The sequence below is a fragment of the Pongo pygmaeus genome, chromosome 4, assembly GCF_028885625.2.
Source record: "Pongo pygmaeus isolate AG05252 chromosome 4, NHGRI_mPonPyg2-v2.0_pri, whole genome shotgun sequence".
NCBI lineage: Eukaryota > Metazoa > Chordata > Mammalia > Primates > Hominidae > Pongo > Pongo pygmaeus.
This window is the reverse complement of record NC_072377.2, coordinates 162,661,668-162,675,490: the sequence shown is the minus strand read 5'-3', so window position 1 is coordinate 162,675,490 and position 13,823 is coordinate 162,661,668. Positions and strand designations below refer to the sequence as shown.

General features: G+C 35.9%; 1 protein-coding gene and 1 non-coding gene across 5 annotated transcripts in view; one reads left to right on the top strand and one right to left on the bottom strand.

The window, feature by feature from the left end:
• Window positions 1-13,823, top strand: part of CLINT1 (clathrin interactor 1) — a 72,538-nt gene that overhangs the window by 42,984 nt on the left and 15,731 nt on the right. For all 4 annotated transcript variants that reach the window (XM_054488083.2, XM_054488084.1, XM_063665319.1 and 1 more), the window contains exons 4-8: window positions 1,654-1,762; window positions 2,721-2,885; window positions 6,138-6,315; window positions 9,847-10,093; window positions 12,253-12,322. In XM_054488083.2, the coding sequence (XP_054344058.1) occupies window positions 1,654-1,762; window positions 2,721-2,885; window positions 6,138-6,315; window positions 9,847-10,093; window positions 12,253-12,322 (769 nt within the window). The remainder of the gene's footprint in view (window positions 1-1,653; window positions 1,763-2,720; window positions 2,886-6,137; window positions 6,316-9,846; window positions 10,094-12,252; window positions 12,323-13,823) is intronic.
• LOC129037625 (U6 spliceosomal RNA) lies at window positions 6,738-6,844 on the bottom strand. The gene has a single exon (XR_008502868.1). It is a non-coding gene; the product is annotated as a U6 spliceosomal RNA (small nuclear RNA).

Below are 13,823 nucleotides of genomic sequence, written 5' to 3'. Positions count from 1 at the left end.
TTTTAAAGTCATATATACCACATAAGGACATTTTAGTCAATGATGGTCTGCTTTATGACAGTGGTCCCATTGGATTATAATACTCTATTTTTTCTGTACCTTTTCTATGTTTAGATATAAAAATATTCAGCATTGTGTTACAGCTGCCTATAGTAGTCATTATAGTAACAATGCTGCACAGGTTTGTAGCCAAGGAGCAATAGGTTGTCCCATAGATTGTCAGTGTGTAGCAGGCCATACCATCTAGGTTTGTGTAAGTACACTCTATGATATTACTACAATGACGAAATTGCCTAATGGCACATTACGCAGAACATATCCCCATCATTAAGTGACACATGGCTGTAAATTACTGGTAGAAGGAGGTTTTGTGTCCCTCAGTTTTATCAACCTAACTAGATTTTTTTTGTTTTTGCCGCCCCTCCTCTCCGCCTAACTAGATTTTCATATACCTGATCAAGTGAGGTTTGTTCCAAGCATTAAGTTCAAAATGTACAATTTATTATATAGTATATTCACAAAGTTTTGTAGGAGTAACTACTGTCTAATTCCAGAACATTTTTATCACCCTGTAAAGAAACCCTATACCCATTAGCAGTCATTCTAAATTTACATTTTAACAAAATTTAGTTTGGGGGTGGGGGTTGGTTGTTGTTTGTTTTTGAGACAGTCTGGCTTTGTCACCTAACCCAGAATGCAGTGGCGTGCCCTTGGCTCACTGCAGTCTTGACCTCCTGGGCTCAAGAGATCCTCCTGCCTCAACCTCTTAAGTAGCTAGGACTACAGGTGTGCGCCACAATACCCAGCTATTTTTGTGTGTGTGTGTGTGTGAAGATGTCTCTCTATTTTGTAAAATTTTCTACTTTCAGGTTTTTTTAATTATTATTTTTTGGTAACAATCTTTTTTTTTTTTTTGAGACAGAGTTTCTCTGTCGCCGAGGCTGGAGTGCAGTGTTGTGGGCTCAGCTCACTGCAACCTCCACCTTCTGGGTTCGAGTGATTCTTGTGCTTCAGCCACCTCAGTAGCTGAGATTACAGGCGTGAGCCACCATGCCCAGCTAATTTTTGTATTTTTAGTAGAGACGGGGTTTCACCGTGTTGCCCAACCTTGTTTCAAATTCTTGACCTCAAGTGATCTGCCCACCTCGGCCTCCCAGGAAGTGCTGGGGTTACAGGCATGAGCCACTGAGCCTGGCCACAACCTTTTAAAACAAAAGCCACATAATTAGCCTCAAAATTAAATTTTATCTGGGGAAAATACTGTAGGATTGTTTAATTACCAAATAATTTCTGGCAATTCACAGTTCCATAATGCTCAGATAAAAAGTAAAAACTAAGTCAGCTTTCTAAAACCTTATTGTCTGTTTATATCATACATTCTGATATTTTGAACATCAGAGTTATTTTTTTAAGTCTTTGACAGATAGTATCCAGTAGATGATTTATAATTATTTATTATGCTTAATATAAGAGGAACTTCAAATTGATTATGTAAGTTCTAGATTATGTGTTTAAAGTCTAATGTAAAGAAACCTCACCACCAGCATGAAGATTCTTTATTTGCTAATGTTAGAATTATTTTTTTTTAACTATTTACCAAAGCTCTACTGGAATTTATTTCATTAAATCATTTATTGCTTTGTATTTTTACAGTCGTTGCTGCTCCTAGCTTACCTCATAAGGAATGGATCAGAGCGTGTTGTTACAAGTGCCAGAGAACACATTTATGATTTACGATCCCTGGAAAATTACCACTTTGTAGGTGAGCAATAGAAAAACCTTATAAGCAAATTAAAACAGTAGTTGGAGTTGTCAGTCACCTGAACCAGCTTAGAAGCTTCTCTGCTCTAATTAGAATGTGACTGTTGCTGGTTGTGTGACGAGTGCAGAATCCAAGACGTGGGGCCCTAGAGTATTAATTAGTGAAGACAAGAACTTGCAGAAAAGACTGGCTAATAACAACAGAACCAACACAACATGAGTGTTCGGGTTTATATTAAAATATGCACTGGAGACTGGTCCCCTGTGGTGTCCATAAAGGAATAGCTTTAATCATATGGGAAGAAAAGGTTAGAGCTCCAAAACACACACATCTGTTTGAAGCTGGGTTTTTTTTCCCTCCCACCAAATAATATTTACTGTGCAAAGGCAGCAAGGCCATAGTGTGTTTTGAATGTGAAAGAGGCTAGAGAATGAAGCACATTTCATTTTGTAGCATACCCCCGTTGTAAGCACTTTAAAAATTCAGTTTTTGAGCTATGCTAAAACCTCATAATTAGTGTTCCAGACTTGTACTGGAGAAACCAAGACATTTGTATGCTTTTCAGTTATTAACATGCTAAAGTGGTTCTTCTTTTGATTTGTTTTCTTAAAATATGATAGAAAAACACAGTAGCACTTATGGATATGTCTATTTTGTGTGGTCATCATCAGTAATCCTTTTTAGTGAATCTTTAATTGACTTGCATAGTACCATTATCTGTGGTCCTTTTTAGTTCATCTTTACATGCTCTTATAAGCCAAAATTCCATTTTAGAACTTAGAATTTGCTGAAGAGGAAACAACAAAGTTAAATAGCACAACTTGCCTCTTTCTATTGTTTTTTAAATATTGAAGTTAGTTTCTTATGTTGAAGTTTTTGTGTCTTTTTTTAATCTTAAAGAGCTTGATACATATTAAGTGAATTCTTAGGTTTTGCTTATCTCTTACCATCCTCATAGATGAGCATGGCAAGGATCAAGGTATAAATATTCGACAGAAGGTAAAGGAATTGGTTGAATTTGCCCAGGATGACGACAGGCTTCGTGAAGAGCGAAAGAAAGCAAAGAAGAACAAAGACAAGTATGTTGGGGTTTCCTCAGACAGTGTTGGAGGATTCAGATACAGTGAGTATCAAAGACAAGCTGACACCTAAGCATCAGCTTAGCTTCTTGAGTATATTTTAAGAATCAGTGAAATACCAAAGACCAAAATGCTAATTTTCTTTTCTAGGAATACATAGAATACTAAAATACACGCAGTACCAATTTTGGCTTCTACTATCACATGAATCTTCCTATTTTTAACTTGTGGGTTCGGCAATAGGATTTTAACCATTAATAGCTAATTAAACGGCTGCATACTTTGAGGTGTCATACACAGATTAAAACAGATGTATGCCCTTCCCTCTTAGGATTGCCATTTTAAAAAGAAGGGGGAAGAAAGTTTCTATAACTCGAGAGTTTAGAGTATAAAAATAAAAAGTTTGATCAGGAGATTCATCTTTCTAATTTGAAACCAATTTAGCTGTATTTTTGGCCCAAACCAGATAAGCTTCCTGACAGTCATTCCAGCCTCAGTCTCTCTTTCTTTCTTTAAGCATTGCATAATTTGACATATAAAAGATGACTGACGATACTCTCAGTTTTTCATCTAGGCCTATTGCTTTGTTTATTCTTCCCAGTACAGTTAAGGGCAGCTAGAACATTCATCTTTCATGTTTATTTTTAATGTAATAATATAGTTTCTCTAAAATAGGGCATAGGTGCTTGAAGCAAAATAAGAACTATCTTTCACAGCATGTCCCTTTGGACTTGTTCTGTCTTCTGTGAGCTCTGACAATCTCTTGGTCATTTTGCATATATGCAGACTGGCCAGTACTGTGTATCTTAGCAGCTGTTCATTGAGGCTCGCCAGCTTCCCCCACCCATATATGTTTATATTTGGACTATATTGAGCTCTCATATCTCCTTCAATGGAACCATGTAAAAATCTTAACATATAAAATATCCTTACTCATTTGTTCCTCTGCTTTCCCACTCTCAAAGAAAAAATACTGCGTTTAGTTAGCTGTTTAAGGATGTTTCTAACAGCAGAAAAATTCTTGAAGCATCATATACAAGTCAGTTTTTTTCTTTTCTTTTTTTTTTTAATAGGGCTAACTCATAGGCAGTGCAACCAGAGTCAGCCACAAGTTAGTTTTTGAATTGGGCAAAAATATTTCTCCTAAAACATATAAATAATGTTTTGGAGTTTCTATTTGGGGAAGTCCAAATTTTTTGGATTATTTACCCAAGTAGTAACTTTATTCTTTAGCTTTTTCAAAGTAGTTATAGCAGCTTAATGTGTTTTTAATAGAAATTGCTATTTGAAACTTATTTCCACACTATTCTTGCTTGTATCTTTCTTTTTGCCAGCATGATATATAATTATATCAGCTGAACTTAGAAAATTGAATACGTTTTCAAACTCAGTCACAATGCACTAACTGCAGCATCCGTATTAAGATAGAGTTGGATATCCTGTGTGTTTGCATCACATTCTTTTGCTAAGTTATTATTCATGGTTTATGTTATTCAGACTTAACTAATCACTGTTAGCAGTTTTGTGTGTTTTCTTTTTCTTTCTTTCTTTCTTTTTTTTTTTTTTTTTTTTTTGAGGAGTCTCGCTCTGTCATCCACGCTGGAGTGCAGTGTTGCCATCTCAGCTCACTGCAACCTCCACCTCCCGGGTTCAAGTGATTCTCCTGCCTCATCCTCCCAAGAAGCTGGGACCACAGGCATGAGCCACCATGCCTCGCCAGTTTTTGTATTTTTAGGGTTTCGTCGTGTTAGCCAGGCTGACCTTCAACTCCTGACCTCAAGTAATCCACCCACCTTGGCCTCCCAAAGTGCTGAGATTACAGGCATGAGCCACCGCGCCCGGCCAGTTTTGTGTTTTTTCATTCTGACATTAGATAATGTCTTGCCAATATCCAGTATCTTTAGCAGTAATTCAGTATGATGTTCACCATGCCATGCTAATCAGTTTGGTTTTCATCCACTTCCATTTTTTGTGTAAATTTGTTTCTTTCCGAAGTCTAGTTCATCACACTGTTGTTGAAATGTACATACACATTGTTGGAAAATCACTTATTTTTTTAAAAACCATCCTGGTTTAAATTTTGTCTAGAAAACTTCATTTTGTTATGTTTTCTTTAAGTTGATGGTCACTTCCAGATTCAGTAAATATGTTAAAATCCTTAAACATGTAACAGAAAATTTTAGCCTTGCAATTTTAGCAGGCAATTCAGCAAAATGGTTTTGTTCAATCTCCAAAGGCTATGTATCCTTTTAGATCCTATAAACAAAAGTTCAAAACAAAAGCTCCATTAGCCACTTTTTAGTTATTTTGTTGTTTCTCATTGTCCTTTTCGTTTTCTTCCAACCTGCCTTAATTTTTAATGTTTTCTTTTTAAAAAAATACCTCACGTGCTCTCTGTACCTTCTACTGTTGCTTCTTAAGTTGGATTTGGACATGGAAATGGAAGGGTTTCATTTTGTGTCCGTAATTCCTATGTCTCCTTTGGGTCCCTAGGGGCAAGGACTAAAACAAATCTTGACATTTTGGGTTTTTTGTTTGCTGCCACTATCTATTCTCTGCATTCCCAAATTCACACAGAGGCTCTAGGTTTCGCCAGTCTCTGCATATGTTTGGAATGAGTGTTTGAATTGGTTGACACTGTTCTGAACTACTGTTTGAGCATACTTCCTGATTCTAGTGTGTGTAGTTTTTGGTAGTTAGAGTAATCCTTTCTTTGTACAGTAATTACGGAATGCTTTCCCATCCCCTGAAAATTCATTGAATTATTTTTTTAGTTTGATACTGAGGAGTGACAGTTATTGAGACTTTTTAGCTTATTGGGACATGTAGCATTCAGAGTGGAGTTCCTTCAGTTTGTATTTTTTAAGATACTGTTGCTATCCAATGCTTTTCTGAAAATTGGGAAACCATTAAGGGACAGGAATAAAATATATTAAGTGTCTTTTGTGAAAACAGAAAGATTTTCGTTTATCTTTTGCTTATATAGCTTGTGTTGGTTTTGTGTTTTCCACTACTCCTTTCAGTAGCCTTTAAGAACTTCCTGATATGCTGTGCTGTGCATTAAGGTTGTGTAAGTATTCATAAACAAAAGCTTTTGAATCTGCATTCCTGCCACTTAATGACTGGCATTACATGCTATGCCTTGCTGTAATTGTGTTGATTCAGCACTGTGGGAGCTTTCTGTTTTCCTTTGAAAATGATTTTATTATGAGGAAAAGCCTGAGAAATAAGGACTTGTAGATACCTTTTGAATTTAATGTCCTTAGAATTGCTCCTTTTTTTAATGCTCTATCTAGGTGAAAGATATGATCCTGAGCCCAAATCAAAATGGGATGAGGAGTGGGATAAAAACAAGAGTGCTTTTCCATTCAGTGATAAATTAGGTGAGCTGAGCGATAAAATTGGAAGCACGATTGATGACACCATCAGCAAGTTCCGGAGGAAAGATAGAGAAGACTCTCCAGAAAGATGCAGGTATTTTACCACTTTGTCTCCCGGGTCTCTTAGAAAGAGCCCTAAATTTATGCCACTGGGTTTTTGGTTTTTTGTTGGTTTTGTTTGGGGTATTAACATTATCTGAAATTGGGCCTTTTTTTTTTTTTTAATAGATTTCATTTGTTTTTAGAGCAATTTAAGCTCACAGAAAAATTGTGCATAAAGTACAGAGTTGCCATATACCCATTTCCCCTTCATAACAGGTTCTGTGAACATCTTGCATTACTATGGTGCATTTGTTAACAGTTGAAAAGCCAATATTGATACACTTATTAACTAAAGTCTGTAGTTTACGTTGGGGTTTCCTATATTGTACACTTCTATGGGTTTCGACAAATGCATAATATTCCTCATTACTGTATCATATAGAATAGTTTCACTGCCCTAAATATGCCCTGTGCAGAAATGTGGAACAAGTCTTAAATGTGCAAGTCATCCTTGCACAGGGGGCATGCTAATCTTCCCTGTATTGTTCTGGTTTTAGTACATGTGCTGCCGAAGCAAGCACTGTGCAACTATTTTTAAGATACTAGGTTATACACTACTTGCAATTAGTATTGACATACTTTCCATGTTGCCTCTGTCTACTTATTTTTGAAGTTGATCCTGTGTATTTTTATTCAAGCTAGTAGTCTTTCCTTGGATTTTTTTCCCCAGTAAAAACTTGTATAGATTATTTTGCATTTGGACCTTAGATGATCCAGGGACCTAAGATATTGAGGGGTAATGAAGTTTATGTATTAAGTTTAATTAAACGTAAGTCAAAGGATTTGAAATTTAATGCGTCCTTGACATTTCATTATGATTCTGTGCCAGTGTGTACCAGAAAAACAATCCGAATGGATTTTGAACCAGTTTTTGAGAATAGAGCTGTATTTTTATAAACTACATTTTCTGATGGTAGGGCGTTAGTATTTAGTTTTACATAGAACAATACTTTGAGCTTTGCAGCAGTCACTTTTGTTCTTACTTACCAATATTATTATAAACCAATTTTTCTGACAATGTAAAGGGTAATGCATATAGCACTTAATTTACAGAGCAAATTTTACTTTGTAAATTTGACCTTTATCATTTGTGCCTCACAATATCTCTACTAGAGTAGAATAAGAATTTTGCCTTTATTGTTTATAAGTAAAACCTAAAACCCAGTCACACTGTGTGGACTTGCCTAAATAACACAGTTAGTGATGGAACCAAGCCTTCAAGTGAGTTCTCATAACTAAATACCATCTCTTTTTCTTTACCCTGCGCCAAAAATCCTAATAGTTCAGAATTAGGGATCATTAAAAAGAGGTCCAAACAAAAACACAATCTAATTAGTGTATTTTTAGGATGTTTTCATATCTTTTAAATCCCTAGAATGCCTGTTCAGGAAATACCAACAGAATAATGGCCATAATTTCAATAATGTTTTCCAAACCAAGCCAAAACTTACACAGGCCACAAAAACATTAATGAGGGAAACAGCTCCGTATGTTTGAAATAGGCACCATTTCCCTCCCAATGTTTAGTATTTATAATTATCATATGCATCCTTTTTCAGTATAAAAAAGCTAGATATATACTTGTAAAATAGATTTATTCAGAGTGCTAAAAATAAGTTCTAGCTCTTCAAAGATCACATTCCAGTTTTTCAAACAGTCTTGAAAAGAGACATTTCAGGGCAGGCTCAGTTCCACCACTAGCTGTGTTACTTTAGGCAGATCCACACAGTCTGGTTGGGTCTTAGGTTTTACTTATAAACAATAAGGCTCTGTAGGCTGGTTAGATATCTGTGTGTGTTCTGTATTGTTACTTTCTCTCCTTTGCTCTTCTATCCTTAGTTTTTCGTTTCTTTGTCTCTCTACTCTTCTTTTATTTCTGTTTCTCCCATGATTTTTATTTTTTATATTGCCTCTAAGACAGGATCTCCTAGAGTTTCTAAATCTTTAAAGAGTATTTAGGTTTAAAAGAGTGAAAATGCAGCGAACATGATTTATCGTGATAATGATAGGGCACACCAGGAACTTTTTATCTTAAAGTATTTGTGAAAGAAGAGTAGATTTTTTGACAGAGTTGCATGTGACCTCCATCTCGATGGCATGTTACCTGAATTTCATACTTATTAGTTCACTATTACATTCAGGAATTCTTGAACATTGATCAGATATGGAGCTTCCATTTCATCGTGTGCTAGTCAGATTTATATTTTCAACTTGTAAATAAATTATTTTGCGCTGAAATAAAATTGGACACCAAAAAAGTAAGAAATTTCAGTTTTGCTTGTAGGACTAATGGGAATCTTCAGGTCATTTGTTGTTGAAAAATTAGTAAGGGCTTTTGAATGCATATCAGAACTTGTAGGTTCCTTCAAATGTTTATATATAAAAATATATTTAACCCCTTTGCTCTGTGTGGGAAGTCATTCTTTTTGATCTTTGATTTATACAAGTTCCAGATTGGTTTATATTTAAGTACAAGTTGCTATAGTTCAGTCTGAGGTAAATTGCATCAGCAGTAGTCATAGTTTAAAGGAGAATTTTAAACATTATATTCCAGAATATTTATAAATTAAACTACCTACTCTAAAGTAATACAGGTAATGGAACATGTTTCAAGTAATATTTCTCTCTCTCTCTTTCTCTCTCTGTCTCTGTCTCTGTCTCCTACTTACATCAGAAAAAAACCCAATGACTTGTTACTAGAGAACAGACTAGGGCTGATATTTTCATTCCTAGCATATGAAAAACCCAGGTTTTTACTGTTTAGTTTTTAAAATCTTTTTCACTGTTAAAGAAAAAGGAAAGAAAAAATTGTTGAATGTGGCTGAAGGAGAATTATCTTTAAAAGATTTTAAATATAGTTGTTTTCTAGAAAGCATTTTCTATAGTTATGTAAAAGTTTGATCTCCTGATACTATAGTAAAATAGCACAGTTGTAAAGGGCATTCCCTTATATTTTCATGCATTTACAGATGAGGGTTTAATTATTCGAATTAAGATGTATGATTTTTTTAGCATCCATTGAACTTTTAATATTTTATTATGTACACACATTAGTCTTTGAGAGTTGATGCAGAATTGTGTTGTAAAAGTGGAACTATAGCTATTTGCATACAATCCGTGTCAAGAAAATAATCATCAAATGCAAGTGTTTGAACTCTCAGGGTCTTATCGTGGATTCTGATATCAAATCCTGCTATTTTATTTTTAAATTAAGCTTAAATCTGTAATAAACAAAAACTTGAGTTATTTTGACATTTTTTATTTATACACATTTATGTAAATACTTTTTTGCAGCAGTATTTTAGACTTATATAGGATATTCTCTGTGTTTCCACTTCCGCTCCCCAGCGCACACATATCATTATTCAGACAGCTTAGATAACATTCTGTTGATCCCTGTCAAGTAGTCAAAGTATGAAATTTTGGAGTTACTGCATTTGAAATTCTTTAGCTCAAATCACTGAGGGACCCATTTTAAAATAATCCCGTCTTATTATTTTGCTTCATTTTTAATATCTTTTAGCGACAGCGATGAGGAAAAGAAAGCGAGAAGAGGCAGATCTCCCAAAGGTGAATTCAAAGATGAAGAGGAGACTGTGACGACAAAGCATATTCATATCACACAGGCCACAGAGACCACCACAACCAGACACAAGCGCACAGCAAATCCTTCCAAAACCATTGATCTTGGAGCAGCAGCACATTACACAGGGGACAAAGCAAGTCCAGATCAGAATGCTTCAACCCACACACCTCAGTCTTCAGTTAAGGTGGGAATGGCAGTAGTTTACACATTATACATGGTTTTATTTTTATAAACCGCTCTTAGAATTCCTGCATTAGTAGGCTTGGGCATTTCTAGGCAATCGTATTAATTATAGATCATCTGGCATGTATTACCCAGAGACATTAATAATAAGAAATCTCTTTGAGGGGAGAAACCTGTCCAATTGCTGAATGATTGGGTACTTTCTATGAAAGTAGAAATGACACTTTTGGTTCATTTGGGGAAGGTTGTGAATCAGAACGTAGTGCCTCTGTTCCCTTCTAGGCAATACTGGTTACCAACCACAAGTAGATTCACTAAAGAAAACATTGGAAGTATTTGAAAGTTTTAAGAAATGACAAACGAGGGAGTAAGAAGAGATATATAGGGGCAAGTTATCTCATGTGATGTAGAAACATTGCCTATAAAGGGAGGCGTGTTTGCCTCACAGTCATTACTGATGAGTATCAGAAGAAGCAGCACTGCCTCTTGTACCATCTTCGTTTGTTTTTATTTACCATAGACATGAAATCCACCTGCTAGGTACCTGGCCAAACCCTAGTCTTTTCAACAGAAATCTGCCAAATAGGGAGATTTGCCTCAAAAGACTAAATTATTGTTTTTGTCACTTTCCCCAACTACTGTTTCCCCAGTTTGTGTCTTTGCAAGAGAAATAGCTAAAAGCTGGGAAAAACAGTTTTCTAATGTATCCAGCAGATTGTAGGTGACTCTGAAAATAAAACCAGGCCTGCTTAGTTGCAATAACAAATACCATGTCAGCTTTTGCCAAATATCTGTATAATTTTTTTAATAATAGATTGAGACTTATCACGTATCTTAAAGGATTTTAAATAACAGTTTGTAGTATAGCCTGAATATATGACACTCTGCAATAAATATTTTATATTTGTAGTACAAGCTTTTTCCTTTTCTTTTTTTTTTTTTTTTTGGAGACCGAGTTTCGCTCTTGTTGCCCAGGCTAGAGTGCAATGGTGCAATCTTGGCTCGGCGCACTCTTGGCTCACCGCAACCTCCGCTTCCCAAGTTCAAGCGATTCTCCTGCCTCAGCCTCCCAAGTAGCTGAGGTTACAGGCATGCGCCACCATGCCCGGCTAATTTTTTTTGTATTTTTAGTAGAGATGGGCTTTTTCCATGTTGGTCAGGCTGGTCTTGAACTCCCGACCTCAAGTGATCCGCCTGCTTCGGCCTCCCAAAGTGTTGGGATTACAGGCGTGAGCCACCGCGCCCGGCAGTACAAGCTTTTTCTTTTTTGTTTTCATTTACCCTCCTCCCCTTAAAAAAAATGTCTAGAAGGTTGAAGTTCTTAGAAAGTTACCCAACTCATTTGGATCTCTTTTTAAAGGTGTTTTGGAATCACAGTATATAGTATTTTAGTCTTCAGAGTTCAAATCAACATGCCTAGGATCTTAGTGTTTCCCCATTGCCTAATAATTGAGTTCTAATTTAGCATGTATATATTGAACATATAGGACATAGGTATTTAGGTATCAGGGTTCTTAGCTCTGTGGAGAAGATAAAAATAGGCCTCAGTTTAGTTTGGGAACTAAATATGAAACATCAGAATATTATCAAATAACACAGAATTATACTAACTTGTGTGATGTACAAACAATAAGTATTGCTAAGGTTCATAGAAATTTAGAGCTGTTTAGCATCTTGACCTCTAATCCAGTGGATCTCAAGCCTTGGAATTATTTAGGGAGCTTTCTTGTAAGACTTTAACAGGCCAACGTCTTGGCCTTTTTATACCTGGGCAGTTATGACTCAGTATATTGTATGGGACTGGTACATATGCTAGGGTTTTTTTGTTTGTTTGTTTGTTTTTAATGAACTAATACTTAGCATTAAGATTTGAGTGGAATCTGGCAGTTACATTTTCCAGAGTGAAATGCAGTCAGAAAAGTGAGGTAGGAAAAAAAGTGTCAATGTTAAGAGACTTTTACACTGCTGTGAATGGAGGTACTTAAAAGTGCTTGCTGCCTCTCCATAAGGATTCAAGGTCAGTACTCTTCTTCCAGAAAACCCTACCCTTATTAAGCTAATTACAGGTATTTATGTCTAAATTGAGAATTAGAGATGGATAGAGCTGATTTTTAGAAAAACAAACTTTTCTAAGCTCCTGAGTTATGTGTGTGTTTTCAGACTTCAGTGCCTAGCAGCAAGTCATCTGGTGACCTTGTTGATCTGTTTGATGGCACCAGCCAGTCAACAGGTAAGCTTCTACATTGGCCTTTTCTTTTTGGTAACCTTGGTTTGAGAGTCATTTTTTAAAATGCCAAATAAAAGATAGATTGAAAAATAAAATTACTTATTTGCATTGGGTTCATTTTTTATGTGAAATTAGTGAGTCTTGAGCATTATTTGGAATCATTGTGTTATTTTTGCTTATCTTTTTATATGTACACCCATTTCTCTATCCCTATTTTATACCTTTTTCTGACCCACCCTCAGACTAGCAAAACTTTGTTTGTGGTCAGTACTTATTGGTGGTTAATAATAGTATCCTCAAATCATTATCATACTTAGATTTTAATGACTCCTCATACCTGATGTACTGTGTCTTCCCTAATTAATAATAAATAGTGTTTCAAGGCATCATGTACTTTCTGAAATTTTTCATCATAGATTTTGGAATCTATAGTTTCCATTTTTAATTTTTTAAGATTAACTTGGAGAAACAAAAAATTGCATTTAAACTGTTGCCTTTACTTTCTTTATAAGCAAAAGGTACTGTTCTGCACATTTTACCGTCTTTCCCTAAATTTTAATTGCAGCTGTCACCTTGGGCATGCCTAGAGATCATTTAACTTTTTATTCTTTTAATTGAACAAATATTTATTGAACCAGACACTGATCTGGGTGCTTGTAAAAAACAGAGTTGTTGTCCTCATGCAAAGGTCAAGTGGAGAAAATAATCATTAATCAGAATCACAAATGGTTATCTAGTGATAAACAATGGCAAGTGCTTCAGTCAGAGGAATGACATTTTCTGAAAGTATGTAACTACCAAACATTTAAAGAGGGCGGCTGGGCGTGGTGGCTGACCCCTGTAATCCCAGCACTTTGGGAGGCCAAGGCAGGTGGATCACCTGAGATCAGGAGTTTGAGACCAGCTGGCCAACATGGTGATACCCTGTCTGTACTAAAAATACAAAAATTAACCGGGCATGGTGGCAGGTACCTGTAATCCCAGCTACTCGGGAGGCTGAGGCAGGAGAATCGCTTGAACCTGGGAGGCAGAGGTTGCAGTGAGCGGAGATCGCGCCATTGCACTCCAGCCTGGGCAACAACAGCGAAAAACTCCATCTCGAAAAAAAAAAAGAGGGCTACAGCAAAAGAACTGTTTACCTTGAATTTCTCATAGATGAGATTGATGATTTCTTCCGTTTGATTTCCAGTATGTGCTAGATTTTGAGTAATTTCTGATCAATTGTTTTAAAGAAAATTGATATTTTTAGGGTTGCATTTGATGATTATGGAGTTTTAATTATTGCGTGACGTGTCAAAATAGCTTAACAAATACAACTTCTGTTTAAAGACAGTCTTTCCAAGCCTAAGTTCATTTCACATTAAAATGTAGACAGTAAGATGGGGGTATGACTAATGTGCAAAGTAAATTTATTATTCCCAGTTGTGTGTAATGATTTTTCAAAATCAAATTGCGGCTGTGCGCAGTGGCTCACACCTATAATCCCAGCACTTTGGGAGGCTGA